Source organism: Numenius arquata, chromosome 10, assembly GCF_964106895.1.
Source record: "Numenius arquata chromosome 10, bNumArq3.hap1.1, whole genome shotgun sequence".
Lineage (NCBI taxonomy): Eukaryota > Metazoa > Chordata > Aves > Charadriiformes > Scolopacidae > Numenius > Numenius arquata.
In genome coordinates, this window is record NC_133585.1 from 19,336,839 (window position 1) to 19,356,192 (window position 19,354).

Genomic DNA, 19,354 nt, shown 5'->3' on the forward strand with positions numbered 1-19,354 from the left:
TGTTACCGGCAACGCCTTTACACGATGCTTTACTTGGCAAATAATACATTGTTCAGCCTGCTCCCGGTACAGATAGGTAATTCCCCACGGAGAGGGCTCCCCATTTAAAAAAAGAAATATAACATTCCGCACAGAGTATTTGGCCAACGTAACTCCTGGGGTGCTCTCAGCACCTGGCTGCTCCAGCCTCTGCTCCTAGGTCCCACCGGTACCGTCCATCTGGGGAGCCCAAGGCTTCTTTCTTAGGAGCAATCTAAGAATTAAAATAAACCCCATGCCAGTTTGTAAAAACGTTAAATGAAGGTGGTTTGGGTGCAGCCCCACCAGCTCACTGGCTGCCCAGCTCTGCAGGCAGGGCACGTCACGAAGCGGAGGTGGCGGCAGTAAGAAAAGTCTTTTTTTTTCCTGAGAGACAGGAATATTAAGGGGCCAGCGGCAAACGGAAGCTGCGAATACAACAGGCTTTGATTTCTAACTTCCGATTTACATAAATCTCCTGTTATGAACAGTCCGGGCTCACCAGAGCCTGGTGCCACCCCTCAGGTGGCCCTGGTGGTGGGGCTGAGACGGGGAAGCCGGGCGGTTCCTCCCCGACCCCGCTACTGCTTGGGCATGGTGAAGTCCCACGCTGTCTCCTGGGCACACTTCCACATGGCCCTCATGAGTCGCGTGAAGCCCATGTCCTTTGGCTTTTCCAAGCCTCTCATAAGGCGCTGCTTCATTATGGCGACAAACTCCTTGTTGCTCAGCTCGCCGTTCCCTGTGAGAGGAAAAATAAGTAACTAAACATGATAGAAGCGCTAAAACCCACTGACAGCATCCTTCCTGCATGCACTAACTTCAGAGGGCAGCAGCCACAAGCCTCATTTCTTGCACTGGGGCTTGAAGACAGAAAAGCAAATGCAAAGCAAATGCCCACGCACCTGCGGGAAACACTCTGCTTTGCTTTAAGTGATTTAGGAAATAAAGGGAGCACAGAGTAAAAGAGCACAGATTTTTCTCTTAATGGAGTAGAAGGGAGAGTTTCATTAATCTAGTGAGGTTATTGAGAATTACGTCAATTATATTTATGTTAAAAATAAGATTACAGTAAATTGGAGCAAATTTTATTCTGAAGTTGCTTAGCCACCCATAACTTAAAACCCCTGGGATTTTTATTTAGGGCGCTGGTGGATCGGGGGGGACAGCAGCAAGTCCCGGTGCCACTCACAGCCTGACACCCCTCTGCCGAGGGGCTGATGCCACATGTACCCCATCGCCTGTTTTCCTCCCCTGCCTGCGGTGCACAGCTGATAGCACTGATTTTAGCTTCTGGGGAGCAGCACAGGAAAGCAACCCATCTTTGGGCACAGAAGAAATACAAGGGACATCAGCCCTCAAGAAACAAGCCCTCCAGTGCCACCGGTTCCCCACATCAAAGGGGAGAGACTCTTATCTGGCTGATACGGGGAACCACATCATTATATTCCATGAAAAGTCTCTTAATTTGAGAGGGTTTTTTTTTTCCCGGCCTTACATCCAAATGCAAATCTGGGCAGCGAAATTCCAGCAAATTCTCAAGGGGCCAGTAAAATTCCCTCCAGTGCTGCAGGTTTTTGATGTGTGCATATTAATGTCTATGAACACCAGTGGAGCGAAAACACACACACACACCAAAAAATAAATAAAAAAAAAGGTCTGTGCCTGCTTTTCCACTTGATTCCTTCCTTACAGGGACTCCTATGGCAATCACAGTCTTTCCCCCCAGAGGTTTGCTATCAAAATATTTAGGAGATTCTCCTATGAGAGGATGCAAACAGCATTCAGCTGCTCTCCAGCCTGACCATCTGGCTTGAGGATCGTATCAGAAAGTGGCACTGAAGCACAGAGAAAAATATAAGAGCTGCAACCTTAGAAAGGTGAAAAGAAGTAGGTGACACTGAAACTGAGAGGGACAAGAAGGAATAAAATAAAGAGATTTTTTTATTATTCATATTTATATCAGAAAGCGAACGACTCTATTTCCGCTCAGAGCTGCCAGATCCCAGTGACTGGGCAAGGAGAAGCAGGGAGCCAGCAAGGTCTCTGGTTTTGGCTCAGTAGTTTTGGGGCAAATGCAGAATTTTACTACTTTCCTGCTTGCCAAGTCTGAATTGCTGCCATCATCCCCTGGTGGCAAAGACTCCACTAATTCCCATTAAATAAACCAAGAGGGCTTCAGTGTGGCAAGAAGCCACCCCCAAGCGCTTGCATCCTCTGCGGACCAGCAAAGCAACGAGCTTCCCAGCAGGGCACAGAGCTGCCATTAATTAATTAAGCTGGTATTTGTCCAGGACTTTGGAGATAAAGTACCAGATTGGCTCATTTCCAACACTGGAGTGCAACAGCTCGTTTTGTTAAACAAAATACTGAGTTTTGGGGGGGTGGGGGGAAACAACAAATGTGTAGCAAGCCGTGCATGCAAACACTTGCATGCAGTGCTTTAAGATCTACATCTCGGGAGCTGGGTACCAGCAGAGACCCTTCCCAGAAGGGCAGGAGGATCAGTATAGACCCACGGCCAAGCAGCAGACAGTAGCACGGCAAGAAGAGCCAAGGCCATGGCCAGCTTTCATGAATGGCATTTTTTCCCTCTGTATTTCTTCCCCCGGATGGACTCTTGCCCAGCCTGTCCCAAGGGGAATGGGGAGAGGCTGGGGTCACTCACCGTCGCAGTCAAAGAGAGCGAACACCACATCGCACACGTGGTCAGAGAGCTCCACCTTGGCCACCGTCCTGGCCACTTGCTGCATTGTCACTGCAATGGATGGAGAGCACAAGGTTAGCGAGATGTCACGGTCCACTGACCCCGGCAAAGGCAGGCAGAGGAGGAGAAGACTCTCGTTTCCCCCATGGAAAACTGCCTTTACAAAAACATGCCATGTACAGAGGTGTTTGAAATGAGCTTTGTCCTCAACACGTGCCTCAAAACCAGGCTCCTCAATTCCTACAGCAACACCACACGGAGTGTGGAGGGGCTGCCGGTGAGCTCCAACGTGCTGTTACCCATTTGTTCAAGATAAACGTTAAAAACACCGAGATGAGATGGGTCTCCCCTCCGCCTTTGGTTACAAAACCAGAAGAAGCACCAGTGCTACAGCAAACAGTAGAATCATAGAATCATCTAGGTTGGAAAAGACCCTTCAAGTCCAACTATCTACCCTACTCTACAAAGTTCTTCCCTACACCATATCCAAGCGACTCTTAAACTCATCCAAGGATGGTGACTCAACCACCTCCCTGGGCAGCCCGTTCCAGTGTCTGATCACTCTCACTGTGAAGAATTTCTTCCTAATGTCCGGTCTAAACCTACCCTGTTGCAGCTTGAAGCCATTCCCTCTGGTTCTATCGCTGTTTGCTTGTGAGAAGAGACCAGCACCAACCTCTCTACAATGTCCTTTCAAGTAGTTGTAGAGGGTGATGAGGTCACCCCTCAGCCTTCCCTTCCTCAAACTAAACAGTCCCAGCTCCCTCAATCGTTCTTTGTACGATTTATTCTCCAGGCCCTTCACCAGCTTCGTTGCCCTCCTCTGTACCCGCTCCAGCACCTCGATATCTCTCTTGTATTGAGGTGCCCAAAACTGGACACAATACTCCAGGTGTGGCCTCACCAGTGCTGAGTACAGGGGGACAATCACCTCCCTACTTCTGCTGGTCACACTATTTCTAATACAAGCCAGGATGCCAGTAGGTGGGAAGCCTCTCCTGACGGGCTCGATCAACAAGGCAGCTCCTTCTGACAGCGCTGCAAAGATGATGCTCTATGGAACCGCTATTCCAACAGTCTGGGGAATCATAAAAACCAGTTTTCCTGTTAAGCAACCCAGGGCCAGTAACTGCAGAATGAAGCCATCCACCCTCTCCCTGCGACAGGCTCTGCGGTAAGAAGACAAGGTTAACCTTGCAGTAAAAGAGAGAGTTGTAAGGAATTATTTCACTTCCCCCCTAGACTGGCAGCTGAGCTCATCAGCAAAGAAGCGAGCGGTAGTTTTATTCACGCCTCTAGAAAAAGAGCAATCCGTGGAGCTATCAATCTGGCAAGGTTATGCAGTAGATTTTGCTGCATAAAGGGGAAAAAAAAAGGAAAAAAAAAAACAAAACACCTCATTGGGCTGGTTTAGCTATTTTCCTACATATATTTGTGTGCGGCTGGCTGCCCTCTAGTCTCCCTTCGACATCTGCTAATTGAAGGAAGGAGGGGAGGTAAGAAAAGCTCAGTTGTCGCTGTTTGTCAAGGCTGAAACATCCCGTTACCTTCTAGATACTTGACAAAACGGAAGAGCTTTGCATGAACGCGAGCGTATTTTAAGTTAAAATTGCTGCCCTGCAAAGTCTGACCTGAGGAAACCCCGTCTGGAGAGACTTTGCACCACAGCAACTGGGATGAAAGTTGAGCTGCAGAGCTCTCCTCCAGCCAGGCGGAAGAGGGAAGGGGTGCAACACATCATCAGACCGAAACCAAAAAAAAGTCTCTGCTTTCACCCGCAGCCGCCTTCTGGGTTCATGCACTTTGGTCCCTTTGCAGAGCTACTGACCCTTCAGAAATTTTGAAGGGTTATATGTCAGAAAGGAAAAAATAAGCACCCTATCTATACCGTAGCCGGATTAATTAGAAACTGCATAAAGTATTTCTAATAGGATTTTTTTTTTGTTTTTCTTGAATGTTCAGATTATTGGTTCCTTCCACCCATTTCTGCTCTTCCGAGTGAGGTTCTGGGGGAGGAATCCACAGCCACCACTGGCTCCTTCTTCCCCTATAAAATCCCTCCTTTCACGAAATAAGGTAGGAGAAAACTGAAATTAAACAGAAGGTGGGTTAAAAAAATAAACGTATATCTCTAGGTAAGCACCTAGAGATTCTTTTCTTTTGAGTTAAAATCCTTTCCTACATGAGAGACGTAGCTCTGGTCTGCAGTTATTACTCTGTATTTCAGTTCAGTCACCGTTAAGTCGGGGTACGGCCGCTGCTCCTGTGCCCGTCCTGCTGGCGGCCAGAGCCTGCTTCGGGGAGGGCAGAGGCAACTTCATCATTCAAGAAAACCTGAATTAATTTTGTTCCCCAGCCTTACGCCCAAACCTTGCCAACCAAGCCGTGGGGAGACCGCACGCCCACCCACGCCAGCCAGGGTGCAGAATATAGCGTGCCAGGCAGCTCTCGAGAAAACCTAGGTAGCAAAGGAAAAGGGGGAATTAATGTTTTAAGTGCAGGGAGAGCCACGACGTCTGTGCGTCCCTTTCCTTTCGGCTCTCTCCCTTTTGAGTCGTCACAAATTAGCCAGCAAGGTGCAACACGCTGGAACGAACGAACTGCAACACGAGCGAGCGGGCGCATTAGGCGGCGGCAGCCCTCCAAAAAGGGCTTTAGCAGTCCACCATTTGCTTAGCTCACACTGAGATCAAATGCTCACAAATCAAATGACAAAGCTGCCTTCAGCTTTCCCCCCTTGATCCAAGAGGGTGGGAGAACTCATGGCCAGCACCACACCTAGCCCAAACCAGAGGAGAGGGCAACTATTAAATTACACGGGGATGATGCAGTATTTATAGGTCCCCTTGGGTCAAACACCACGAACACGAAGCGGCAGCAAACCCTGGAGCTGAATGGCAGGTAGCATAGTCTTTTTTTACCAAGATAAATGCCCTGCCTCTGGATTTTATATATGCCTTTGTAAAAGATGCCTTTCTCCTCCCCAATTAGGTGATGCTCCTTCCCTAAATACACTCCTGCCTCCAGCAAAATGTGCCCTGGAACTCCTACGCGCCACACACACTGCTGTGGGGCTTCAGTAACGTGTAACGCTCAAGAAAAGAGAAGAGGTTTAGATTTAAAAAAAAAAATAAAAATCTAAACTTATTCCTCACCTTCCCTCTCCCTCCCCAAAATTATTTTTCCCCCTCCTTCTGCTGGGGAGGCCCTTTAAAACACCTCAACTTTGGCAACGACAGAGTTTTTAAGCGCTGTAAGCCGTCTCTTAGCCGAGAGCCATACCTTCAGATAGCAAAAGCAAATCTGGATTTCCTCAGACAGCAACACCCAATTTCATTTACTTCTAAATGTAAATCTTCTTTAAGGGTGCTCAACCAAGCTTCAATACCATCCTTTCCTCCTGGTGCCCTGGGTACCCTTCAGCTGAAGAAGGTATTCGCTGTAGCCTTATGCGAAAGAAACAGTGGCAGAATGATTTCTTTAGTTATATTTTTCTGCTGAGTTTTCACTCCCCTCCTTCTAAAGTCTCTACAGGGTGTCCCCCTGATCCCTCCTTCCTCTTTGACGTGTGCTTATTTATTTTTCACGGCCGCTGCTTTACCAGCTGTAATTTGTACTTACGGCCGCCGGTTACTGCTTCCTCCCTTATTAATCCAACTGCGCCAAGCGTCACCTCCCCCATGTCGTTCTTGCTCGATGCCAGAATTCTGCAAAAACGTTATTTCACAGGGGTTGCGTGACGGTGCTGTGCTCGGTAACGATTTGGTTGGTTTATAAGGAGCCGTAAGGAAGGGGCAAGTGCGTCTGCTTTCCACTTTGACACACACGCTCCAGACTACAAGGTATCCTTCCATTTTGCAAAATGAAATAAGCGCTGTCTGGGGAAACATCTCCTAAAACAAAGCTTGGCTAGATATGGAGTTTTGGGATGGCTGCATCCATCTCTCCGCAGGGAAGCCTCCTGGATTTTATACCACGCTCTACGTTTCTGTCTTGAAAAGCCATGCGGCTTTTAAAGTTTCGAGTGTTCGTGTCTCCCGCTGGTTCCTTTAATGAGCCATCTGAGCATTTTATGCAAGTTTAGCATCTGACACAGTTATCTTTTTCACTCCGATTCCCGGCACCGCACTGTGAGTGATGCCTCACCAAGGGGCTTTTCTATGGGCAAGAGCCTCGCCAGGTGGCAAACTTCACTTTTTTTTTTTCCCCCTCTGTCTTGAGATTAATCACACATTTTGGCCAAAATAATAGGCAGCTGGGCTGCTGCCTTTGTTTCCTGAAAAGGGCTCCCTGGCCAGGGCGGTCCCAAGCTGTGGAGGCAAGAACACGTGTATTTTGGGGCTCCCAGCAATCAGGCTCCGTAGGGTCTCACATTGATACACACATTTCATTTTAAGCATCCCAGATGGAAACATCGGACGCATTACGGACAATACAGCTAGCAAAAACGTATTTAATTTTTTTTTTTTTTCAGATCACACACTCAAATATCCATCCAGAAGAGATGTACAAATCCATGGCAATCCTCTGGCACAACACATTTTTCTTTTCCTTCTCAAAATAGGAGGCTGCAGCCCTGCAGCCGAGTAGAAAATGTTTTGACATCAAAGGGAGCGTGATGGAAAGTGATGGAGATCATGCTTCTGCGGAAAAAGTGGAGCTACCAGACCAAAGGCAGAGGCGATCCACTGTTCACCTAATATTTGCAGTCATAAATAAGTGAAGAAAGGAAATTTCAAGCCAGAAAGTTTATCAGTATCTTTTAGGAGCTGTTGATCTATGGAGAGCTTGTCCTCAGGGTTACTGAGCTGATTTCTTAAGGGCTTATGGACAGGCCTCCTCTGCTGTGACAGACCTTTGCCCAGCAACTCACAACATCAGTGCTCAGCAACAACTGCACTGTAATTGTGCATCTACTAAAACTGAAGGACAGCTGAACTCCAGACCCCTCCTGCTTGAGGACATGGTGCCAGGCGCTTCCACGGGCCCTCTCTGCCAGGACGCCGACACACACACGTCAACTCACAGCAAAGGTGACAAGCCATGACCTTGACTTGCCTCTGCAAGTCACCAGATTTCATTGTTCGATGACTCCTTCTTGCAAATTATCACAAATATTCATCCAGGCTTTCTTACACACTCGAGAGAGGCTGTGGCATCTCCATCTTCAGAAATACCCAAAGCCCAACTGCAATCATAGAATTGTCCAGGTCGGAAGGGACCTTTCAGATCATCTAGTCCAACCATCAACCTAACTCTGATAAAAACCATCACTAAACCATGTCTCTAAGCACTAGGTCAACCCGGCTTTTAAATACCTCCAGGGATGGGGCCTCAACCCCTTCCCTGGGCAGCCCATTCCAAGGCTTAAGAACCCTTTCAGTGTAGAAATTTTTCCTACTATCCAATCTGAACCTGAGGCCATTTCCTCTTGTCCCATCGCCTGGGACTTGGGAGAAGAGACCGACCCCCCCTGACTACACCCTCCTCTCAGGGAGTTGGAGAGAGCGAGAAGGTCTCCCCTCAGCCTCCTTTTCTCCAGGCTGAACACCACCAGCTCCCTCAGCCTCTCCTCACAAGACTTGTTCTCCAGACCCCTCACCAGCTCCGTTGCCCTTCTCTGGACCTGCTCCAGCACCTCGATGTCTTTTTTGTGGGAAGGGGCCCAAAACTGGACACAGCCCTCGAGGTGGGGCCTCACCAGTGCCCAGTACAGGGGGACCATCACCTCACCTACTCCCCACACTGTTCCTGATACAAGCCAGGATGCTGTTGGCCTTCTTGGCCACCTGGGCACACTGCTGGCTCATGTTCAGCCGACAGTCAACCAACACCCCCAGGAGGTGACCCTGTTGGACTAGAGGGTCTCTAGAGATCCCTGCCAACCTCACCCACCCTACTGATGTCCTGCCCACCCAGCCAATAGGGTTGACTACACGGGATTACTCCAGAGGAGTAATGGGAGCTGTGTCTCCATTGGGGACTGACTTCTTCCATCCAGCTCTGAAGTCAGATTAAGGCAAGCAGCAACTCAATGACAAATACCTGCTGCACTCAAAATTCACCGCTACCTCCTTCCAAATTCCCTGCAGCCATTTCAAGCTCCATACTTCAAATAAGGTGTTCTTCCATTAACCCCTCCTGGGCTCCAGCCCTGCTCCGAGCCGCTGGAGCCAGCAGTGGGCTCAGCCGTCTCCCCTCGCTTTGGCGCATCTCTAGAGAAATGCATCTGTGCCTTGCCCTAAAAAACACAAAGGAGTTACATCGCGGCTCTCTGCCGGCGCCAGCAGAACGGCTGCTTGGAAACTCTGGCTGCAGACGGTGCCAAAAAAAAGTGCAATTCACACCCTGCTTCAAAAGGGGAATAAGTGACGAATTCGGCTCCTGTCCCGCTGCCAGCTGTAAGCCCAGGCTGGGAAAGTTTTCTAAGTAACGCTTATGATTTAAGAGAACGATAAGCTGTTATATTTCTGGTAAAATGAAAGATGGACTAACAAATAATCTGTGCGTTATTCTACGGGCCATTAAAATACAGGTTTATGATCCTTTTTTGAAGAAAAGGCTACTGTGTTGAATTCCAACACAGAAAACCATTTGTCAAGCTATGGCTGTTTGGTGGTGTCCATTTTTTTTTTCCCTCTTAAATGGTCTTTTAAAATTATGTCCATTTTTTTTCCCCTCTTAAATGGTCTTTTAAAATTATGTCCATTTTTTTTCCCCTCTTAAATGGTCTTTTAAAATTATGTCCATTTTTTTTCCCCTCTTAAATGGTCTTTTAAAATTATGTCAATTTTTTTTCCCTCTTAAATGGTCTTTCAGAATTATAACAACAATTGCACTCGTTAGGTTAGCAGCAATTTGATACACAAATGATCTTCTTCCTCCCCCCATATGATGAGTAATTTCCACATTTGTTGGTTTTTAATAAGCAACCTTGAGAAGCTTGACTTTTGGAAGAGTACACCCCATTTATTGCTTATTTGATTTATGGGTGCAATACCCAGACTGGGAGTGCAGGCATATGGGAACGGATAGCACGGAGACAATTCAGGCACGGGAGCACACAGATCCCTGCTGCAAAACCCAGCTTACACCAGGACCACAGCAAAACGCTCTCTTCACGCCTCCTGCCAGACACGCAGGAGCATCTCTGGGTTCAGCGGCGCAGAAGGATGCGAGGGGTGATTCATGGCAGCTGCCAGACACAGGCGAAGAGGGGATTTGCAGGATAACCCTCCTCTTCTGCCTGAGGGAATGTCTCCCGACAGCTGGGACCCTGCAGGCAGGGACAGGGGTGCGGGGACAGCTGAGCCCACAAGTGGTTTGAAGACAAGCCCTGCACACCACCCACCCTCCCCAAGGCTTCTGACTCCAGCCAAAGGACTCCCAGCTCAATGGCTGCAGCACAAGCTCATTAATTGCACATCGTTAAACAGCAACCACACTGATTTACCAACTGCGCGTGGACTGAAATACTCCACAAATACATATTCCACAACCAGGCAATCACTAGTTTACCGCAGACACCGAGTAAATTGGATTTGCTAGGCTATCACCTCCTCGTGAGATGCTGCAGAAGGGCTTTGCGCAGCACCAGCACATCCATATTTCACATATGGTATTTCCTGCTCCTTTTTTACTTTTAAACGAAAGAAAAAAAAAACAAACCCATCAGGTTAAGTCTTAAGATAATGGTGATCTAAAATGAAGAGTACAGCTGATTTCTCCCCCCCACAAAAAAATCAAAGACAAGGAGGGCTGCTGACACGCGAGGAGAGATGTGACCCATTTGACTCCCCTTGTAACTCCACTGCCCAAAAACCCATTAATGTCCTAATATTCCAACAACACCCCTGGTTGGAAGAACAGCATACTTCCGGAACATTTAATTTTGCAGCTGCCTAAGTGCGTCAGCTTTAACTTTCTGGTAGAAAAGAGTTTCCACATAGCCTAAAAAACTTTTAATGAGTTTGCCTTTTTTTTTTTTTTTTTATATTCCCAGTCTGAGGGTTTTAAAAAAAAGATAACTCTTAAAAAAAGATCTAGAAGAGAAAAGCACGCGCTTGTGACAAATCCTGGCAGCAGAGAGTTGGATTTTTATTTTTTTTTTTTGAAAATGTATGGTATTTTTTCATTTTTTTAAATCAGCGTGTTATATAGGAGAACATACCTGATATGGATTAGCTCATAAAAGGAAAAACACAATGAGATGAAGAAGGATATGGATTGGTCTGATCAATAAACCACGCTATTACCAAGCTCCTCTGGAAACACCCGCTCTGAGGTTTATTGAGCCAGCTCCTCTGGCCATGCACAGCCTCTGTACTGTGAGCAATCTCAAGAGAGCCTCCTTGGGACAGACTTTTACGGTCAGTCTGGGACCTCAGTGGGGTTCCAGTGCTCCCCCTCTTTCCCTCCAGCACACCTGGGACCTCCCCAGAGGTGCTTGCCATTACCTGGATTTTCAGACCAGCAATACAGCATCTGGCCACGCAGCTCTTATTTCTAAGCAAAGCCTCTAATTTTTAAGCAAAGCTGCAACAAAACAAGGGTTGAAACGTTCTTACCAACCAGCTCCACTGCTGGTTAGTGCCTCTGCCGCGTCAACGACAGAGATCTCTACAGAAGACAGAGTTTGCAAGAATACTTCTTGTAATACTCCTTATCTTTGCCAACAGTAATTTGTACTTCATAAAAGGAGAAAAAATACCCCTCACTCCAGAAGACAAGGATGAAGAAGAAACATTGCTGTGCCTCTGCTCTGGTCCCACGACCTGTGATACGCTCACTAGGTCACCTTGCCCCTGCGCACACCAGGCCTGAGTGGTCCTGCTGAAGATATCGCTATGATATCACAACTTATTAACCAGTCACTATGAAATCACCGCTTCCCAATCTATTCAGGTGATATGTTTCAGCATTTTTTTTTTCTCCTCTATATCTAAAACTGGGGAAGTATAAAACGTGAAATCCCTCTTTATCCGTGGATGTAGCAAGTTAAAGCTCTCACTACAGGGAGGAGCTGTGATTCCAGTATATTTTTAACCTGTCAACCACGGTTCGTTCAACATCTTCCCAACTCCGAAGACACGGCATGAGGTGAGCTCCCTCAAGCTTTTAGCTCCTTTCTGTCTTGCAACTTTAATACCTTTATCAAGCGAAGCTCCAGCCATGTGGTAGAAGCTCAAAGCAGTGTCCACGTCATTTATGTTCTTCAGAAAAGTGAAGAAGCTCTCCACCTCCTCAAATGTCAGACCCTAGGGCAGAGAAAAGACGATCTTAATGGTGACGGGGAAAAAGGAGATTTTCACACTACCTGGATTACGAACAACAAAGTGACTCAAAGGCATGAAGCTGTCATCAGAGGGGAAACACACACTCAAAACACTCCCACCTTGGCAACCCATACTCTTGTTAACCACCTCTGCTCCTCTCCCAGTCCCAGAAGTTGGGCGACGGGAAGGGACTTCCCCATGTACTGTCAGCGGTGGCAGAGACCAAAAAGCATTTCTCTGGCCCTTGCTCTGCAGCCAGCTCTTGCCTGGAGGAGCAGACACACCATGAGCCTGTGGCTGGGATGCAGGAGACCACTGGAAGCAGGTTGGTTTATTTATTTTTTTTTTCTTTTCAAGCCTGCACGCTTGCAATGACAATAATGAAATAGTTCAAGTGCTGGACGGTCTCTCCCAAGAGACTCGGGGATCCACGTCTCACCCAGTGTCGCAGAAGGTGACACTGCAACCCACAGCACATATAGATGTGCCTTGGTTAGCTCTGCTGCTGGTGGCAGGATGGCTGCTGGGCTGGATTACCATGTGCTCTGTGTACCAGCAGAGTCTCCCGGGGCTTGCCTCGCTGTGGAACAGGCTCAGTGAGCACCTACAGCCACCCAGATACTCACGGAAATGCATCCCAAAATCCCCCTGTGCTGGCACTGCCGCATCCCAGCACAGCTGACGGGCAGGCAGGGGATAAGTGACACGATCCTCTCTGTACCGATCCGACCAGCAAGGAGCCCGCTGGGAGAGTGGCTGCTGATGAGCCCAGCTCCAGGACCCCCACCCGGTCACACTACACAACTCAACACCCCATTTTATCCACCCATTTAGCACCAGCACGACTGCATCAGTGCCGGGACCGGAGTCGCAGCCTCCAAACTCCCCCAACCATGGCCACAGCTCAGAGCCGACAGAGGAGGTAAATCATCGCCGCAGTAATAACCACTCAGTCTTCCTCTCTGGAAGAGATAAATCAGCTTGTCAAGGGGAGTTCAGGTCCAGGCTTCTCCTATGCTGTCTAGCATGACAGACTGATATAGCCAGGCACTAAAAATCCCAACTGCATAACACAGCACAGTTTCATGGTCTGGATGAAAAAGCATACGTTCAGAGGGTACTGTCAAATATAAATTTATACGATCCGTTGTAACCCTGCTTAAACTCTTCCCAACAACTTCTCATCAGGGAAGAAGCCACCTATCTTTTTTTGGAAAGAAAAAGCACATTTTTTTACCATCTTCTTATACAGACACGGTGCCTCTAGAATTGTAGAAACAGAAGAATTGCAGAAAATTTGCAGCTTGTTCCTATCTTTGCCGTAACTGAGTCGGTGGTGATGTACACTGCACAGCGTGCACACTCACAAGTACAACAGCAGGCTTTGTCAGCCCTGGGTTCACAGTTCCAGACCAAAAAGGATGAGATAACAAAATGGACAATGGATATGAAAAAAAAAAATCCGCGGCTACTGTACAGGGAGCTTTCTTTAAATGTATACCTGCTTCGCTTCCCAAGCAGCATGCTAAAAGATGGATGGCAAAATTAAATAAAATACTGTCCCAGCAAAAAAAAAAAAAAAAAAAATCAAATAAATCAGGAAGTACAGCAAAGATTCCTCTGTTTCGTACAACAGATCTAGAGGAGAATAGATTTTTGCAATTCAGAGACCTATCCAGATGCCTCCCCGCTATGCACTGAAAATGTGGAAAGCCTGCAGGAACCAGGAGGCATGTGGCCACTTTCAGCAGAAGACACTGTGCTGTGGTTTATGTGCTCTTTTTGGGACATCTGAGCTTTGTGGTCGCAAGGCACCCCAGCCGCTAGTCTAAGCCAAGAGCTCCAAATTTGCGTTTTCCTGGAATTTCCCACCAGGAAATGGCAGATGCCAAGGCCAAACAGCATTGTCCTCTGTGCAAAACAGCCCCTTGTTTAGTGCCAACACTGCAGTTGCTATTGTTTCAGCAGGTAACAGGGAAGGTTTTTTTGACATATGTAAACCCGTGGTCCTTTCACCAGCTGAAAAAGCAAAACCAATGATGCACAGGGGTATCCTACAAATCTGGGCTTTCAGGTGGACAGAGATACTGAAACCCTCTGTAGCAAAAATGGCATCGGTATTATGAAATTTAGTATTTTATTGATTAATCCTGTATTTGAGGCTGGCATCAGCATGAACTCCTTTCCAGATACAAAACAAAAAACAAAACCAGAGACCTGAGGTTTGCACCGACACAACAGCAGATGAGTGATCACCTTCCTCAGTCAAGTCTCAATATGGGAATTTATCTGTTTTCTGTCAATTTGTTTGTCAACGCTGCTCGGCTCTTCCTTAAGTTATTTGCAGAGATGTTTCCGTTATGTTGTAGAGGCTGGTGTTAATTTGGAATCACAAGAAATTGTGTACCTGGAGAAGACTAGGGTAGTGATTATGGCATCTGGGTGATCAGTTCTTTCAAGGCATTTGTAGATCTAGCTTTCGATTCATATGCCTGAATTGTTTCATCATTTCAGCGATAGTAGTGATACACAAGCAGGCAGACTCCAGAAAGGCTTATCTGCCTGCAACGTGCATCTCACGACAGCTCCAACACCTTCTGCAAAGAATAGGGCTTTTCACCTGGGAACCGAGGTTTCGGCTGGGAAGAATTACATCTCACTCCCGCTCTCTGCCACCCCAAGAGAAAAATATGCTACACAGCCCCCAAAGCACGTCTAGGAGATGACCCGAATCACTAGTTTCTGAAAAGTCAGCTTGGTTTTCTAGCTGTTAGGGAGACATAAACCAAAAACCTTGCTTGTAAATACTACCGACAACTCAAGCCCTTTTTACTAGGAGAAAAGCAGCTGTGTAAGTATAACTCCAGAGGGAGGATGGTAAGCAATTTTAAACAAAGTTAGAGTGTGGCAGCTCCACTGAATATAGAATCATAGAATGGTTAGAGTTGGAAGGAACCTTAGAGATCATTGAGCTCCAACCCCCCTGTCATGAGCAGAGACACCTCCCACCAGAGCAGGTTGCTCAAAGTCCCGTCCAGCCTGGCCTTGAACCCCTCCAGGGATGGGGCAGCCACAGCTTCTCTGGGCAACCTGGGCCAGGGTCTCACCACCCTCACAGCAAAGAATTTCCTCCTAATATCTAATCTAAATCTCCCCTCTTCCAATTTAAAACCGTTACCCCTTGTCCTGTCACTACATCTCCTGACAAAGAGTCCCTCTCCGGCTCTCCTGTAGGGTCCCTTCAGATATTGGAAGGCTATTGGAATATGCAGAGGTGTTCCCATATCCAGGGCAAGATGAGATTTTTTTTTTCCCTCAATAAAAATAAAAATGAAGGCAGATTATCAATTAATACAAGGAAACATGCCATTCTCAAAAGCAGGAATGTAGAATGACAATGTTGGAAAATGGCTAAAGGTTAGGTTAAAACAAGAGCTTTAACGTCTCGAAGGCTGCCTGGGTTGCCTTGTGCAGAAAAGGTAATCGCGTCAGACGACGGAGAGGATGCCTGGCAGATTTCATAAGAAAGCATTCACAAGGTTACATTGCATTTCCAAGGTAAAGCTTGCCGGGTAGGTTTGGTACAACTACTGCCACTTCCCCTCCAGCATCACACTATTAAAATTATTTTACTCCCGCTTTCTTTGGAAAACAATAGCAAGCCAAAGCCCCTGCTGCTTTCGGAGTGGAGGGGAGTTACACCAGGTTAGTAATCTGTGCAGATAATGATACTGTGCTGCTATAAAGGCAGGCTAGTGAAGTGTGAAAAGAAGAGATTTGGAGAAAAATTCTTCCTGCGGCACAGGTTTGCATAAAACTGCTCTGACCTACAAGGTGTTCAGTGACTGGAAAGTACTGCAGGGTATATCATGGAATCACAGAATTGTCAGAGTTGGAAGGGACCTCTAGAGATCATCTAGTCCAACTCCCCTGCTGAAGCCATATGAAGTGGCTGGGTGGTTTTAACGTCTCCTTGAGGTCTGGGAGCCGAAGGGAGAGCAGCGGATAGCACAGGCTCCTCTCCCTTTCTGTAGGATGGAAGGTAAAGCCAATCCTGAGCGAAGCAGCTGCTTGCTCTGCAGATGTCTGGGTTACAAACACAGAGGGAACAGCAGCCCCAGCATCGAGCTTCTGCAGTTTCAAGCAGGAGAACGCTCTCTGGCTTAACACTCCATTCATTTACAAAGACAACTTTGCAAGCACATCCCTGAATAAGTTATCCAGAAAGCTCAAAAGGTGGTTAATGTGATTCTGGTCATGCTCGTCCTATTTCTAAAGAGACAGAGAAATTTAAGGTATGTAAAAACACTGACAGCTGCACCAGGGTGATCCAATAAAAGTACATAGATGTATTTAGATACAAAGTGCTACACACAAATCTGCAAAGGATATGGTCTTCTAAAATATCCCAGGGGGAAAAAAAAAAAACAAACAACAAAACACAAACTTTCAAGAAAAGGTTCTCTTGTATAAAAGACAGCGCAGAGTTAGGCACCAGGCTGAAATCTCTGTGAGCTAAGACCTGCTGGATTTCAGCAGCTGATTTCTCTAGCTCTGCATAAGCATTGACTTTGAGCTGCCCTGGCTGCCAAAAAGGTTTATCTGCTTCCAGTGCAAAGTGGCTGGCACTTCCTGCATCCCTTACATCTCCTTAAACCATTGAGTATCTTGTACTTGTTAACAGAGAGGCCATCTCGTTTCAGGATTCTGGGTGTTCCATTCTGCCCCCCCCCGCCTAAGGAATCATGTGTTTTCCACCAATTCTTTTTCTTGCAAATGCCATTTTTTTGTCCTAATCCCCAATTACCCTCCTTGAAAGTCCTTGGAATAAAGACAGAAAAAGATTTGGTCTGAATACAGTTATCTCCAAATAGAAACACAATCTGGGCTGATTTGGGGATGAGGAATAACGTAAAAAACAAAAAGTTCTCCCTCTCCCACAGATGTCAGGGTCTTGGCTTATACATGAAAGGAAGAAAACATCTGCTGTAAGAAACTTTCCAAAATAACTCTGCTTAATTTCTCATACACCCAGCTACTGTTCGATAATATATATATATATGTATATGTGTATGTGTGTTCAAGGCCAGGCTGGATGGGGCTTTGAGCAACCTGCTCTAGCAAAAGGTGTCCCTGCCCAGGGCAGGGGGGTTGGAACTGGATGATCTTTAAGGTCCCTTCCAACTCTAACCATTCTATGATTCTATGAGATATATATATATATATATATATATATATATATATATATATGTATAAAATAAAGAAACCTAAATCACTGGAAAAAAATTGACAGTGTGGATCATTAACAAGAGAGCAGATACCTTCTGTTAAGAGACACATCACAGTTAAGTATTTTTCCCATGAGAAATCAAATGATTCCTGTTAAAGCTGAAGGGGAGCAGAGGTATTGGAAAAAGCTGAGTCTGCAGCGTCTTGCTCAAAGATCAAATAAACAGACACAGCCTTGGCAACATCAAAGGTCTTATTTAAGCCAGTGACAAAGAGCTTGAAAAGTGAGATTTCCAAATACTAATGACAACTTGACACCATCTATTGATAACAACCTATTAAATATTGAGCCTATTTTTCTACAAAACATGAGGGAATCTGAAAAAAAAACCATTCTTTCTAGCAGCCCAAGGCCTCGAGAAGCTGCAGGTACCGTGGCTCCTCCGGCAGGAACATGACTCTGAGCATGGCCTTTTAGCTTGCTTAAAGTTTCCTCTGGTTTTTAACTTTTTTGGCATTATTTGTAGTTAATAAAGACCTATTATTCTACATGCCCTGCTGCTTCAGTACGCTCAAATTCTCCTCCAGCGCCACTGAAAAAGGGAGAAAATCGGGGGAAAAGCCACTGGAGTGGCTTCATATGAACTGAGGATTCCTGCATGTTTCAGGAGTCCAGTTAAGGCACCAACAAGGGACAAAAAAAAAAGGACTAGACCCTGGCCAACACTTGTGTTTCATAACACACTTTGCATCTAAACAAGTTAAGAAATAAACACCAGTTCTGATGTTAGGGGAAGGTGGCTCTCAAACAGTCAGACCGGCCGAATACGCAGCCAAAGACTTTCCATCCATTCTCATTTGGGTGAATTGCTTGTTTATATCCTAGTTAATAAAAGAACAATCCATCTTTATAGAATCAGATGTGAAATTCTAATACTGAAGTAATTTATCTGCCCGTACTTGCCTTACCTGATAAAGCACACCCTTTCGATATGGATGTCTTATTCCAAGGCCTCTCACTATATTAACAAGTGTAGGATCTGCAACCTTATTCCTCTCTAAATCACAAGTAATTCAAATAATTTTTCACGTAAGTTCATAACTAAATAATAAACTGCCCAGTCACAGCAGCTAATTAATCCAAGGTCGAGCCAGTAACTAGGAACACGTCTTCAATATTTATCCGGGCTCCAGACCCAGGGTGCAATTCAGTGAATTTAAATTTTGAAAATTACAGCATCCATTTTAGTAGGGACAAGTCTAAACGCTGACCCTGACCACTGCAGTCCCACCTCTTCCATCTCCTTGCTGCTGGCAAAGTATTTATCACCTACAAAGTCAGCCTGTCTCCCTGCGCTGCTTAACAAGGTGCAGGCGCTTTTCTTCAGAAGATGGAGATCCCTTACCCATTCCTCAGCACAGTGCAGGACGGCTGTCCCCACCCCAACTTCCCAAATTTGCCACCGAGGCCACTGACCTCTCCGTCTTGGAAGTGCTTCTTGAGCTGCTTCAGCATGACGGTGAGCTTCTTGGACTGCACCCCGCTGTAGGCCAGCAGCATGCTGCCGAACTGCCGCTCCGTGATCCGCCCCTCCACCGGGTCGTGCCGCTCAAACTGGAAGGGGAAAAAAATAAATACATAAAAGGGAGATGAAAACATTGCAGGAAACGCTACCGAGGGAGAAATCCTAATGCATTTGAATATTTGCTTCCCCCAAGACTGTCTCCATCAATAAGTCAACATTTTCTCTATGCGCTATTCCTTGGGCGACCTCTGGAAGAAGTCTTTGTATCTTGCCCTCCTAGTATTACCTCGCAGGGGGGACAGCGTTTGTAGAGCTGGGCTTGAAAGAGCAGGATGATTACTTTAACTTGAAACCAAGCTAGTGTCCATAGGTCTCCAAAGGGGTGAAAAGCAAGAAGGGCGAAAAGCCTGTTCTTCACAGGCATTTCCAGCTTGGATGTCTGAATAAGCATCCGAAGAATTTGGCTGCTTCAGTGACATTGTTTGATTGATCACAAATCTGCGCAGGGCTGAGCTAAGGTGCAAGTGTGTGCTTCAAAAGAAGTTTATGTAGGAGTGGTTCTATGATTGCTATAAAGGGGGCTGGTGGTTAATAAACCA

The 19,354-nt window shown here is 46.5% G+C and overlaps 1 protein-coding gene across 2 annotated transcripts in view; it reads right to left on the reverse strand.

Moving 5' to 3' along the window:
- Positions 1 to 4: 4 nt before the first annotated feature.
- Positions 5 to 19,354, reverse strand: part of MICU1 (mitochondrial calcium uptake 1) — a 117,864-nt gene continuing 98,514 nt past the window's right edge. For both annotated transcript variants that reach the window (XM_074155243.1, XM_074155242.1), the window contains 4 exons: positions 18,707 to 18,844; positions 11,874 to 11,982; positions 2,687 to 2,776; positions 5 to 760 (listed from right to left, as the gene is read on the reverse strand). In XM_074155243.1, coding sequence (XP_074011344.1) covers positions 600 to 760; positions 2,687 to 2,776; positions 11,874 to 11,982; positions 18,707 to 18,844 — 498 coding nt within the window. In that variant the 3' untranslated portion in view covers positions 5 to 599. The remainder of the gene's footprint in view (positions 761 to 2,686; positions 2,777 to 11,873; positions 11,983 to 18,706; positions 18,845 to 19,354) is intronic.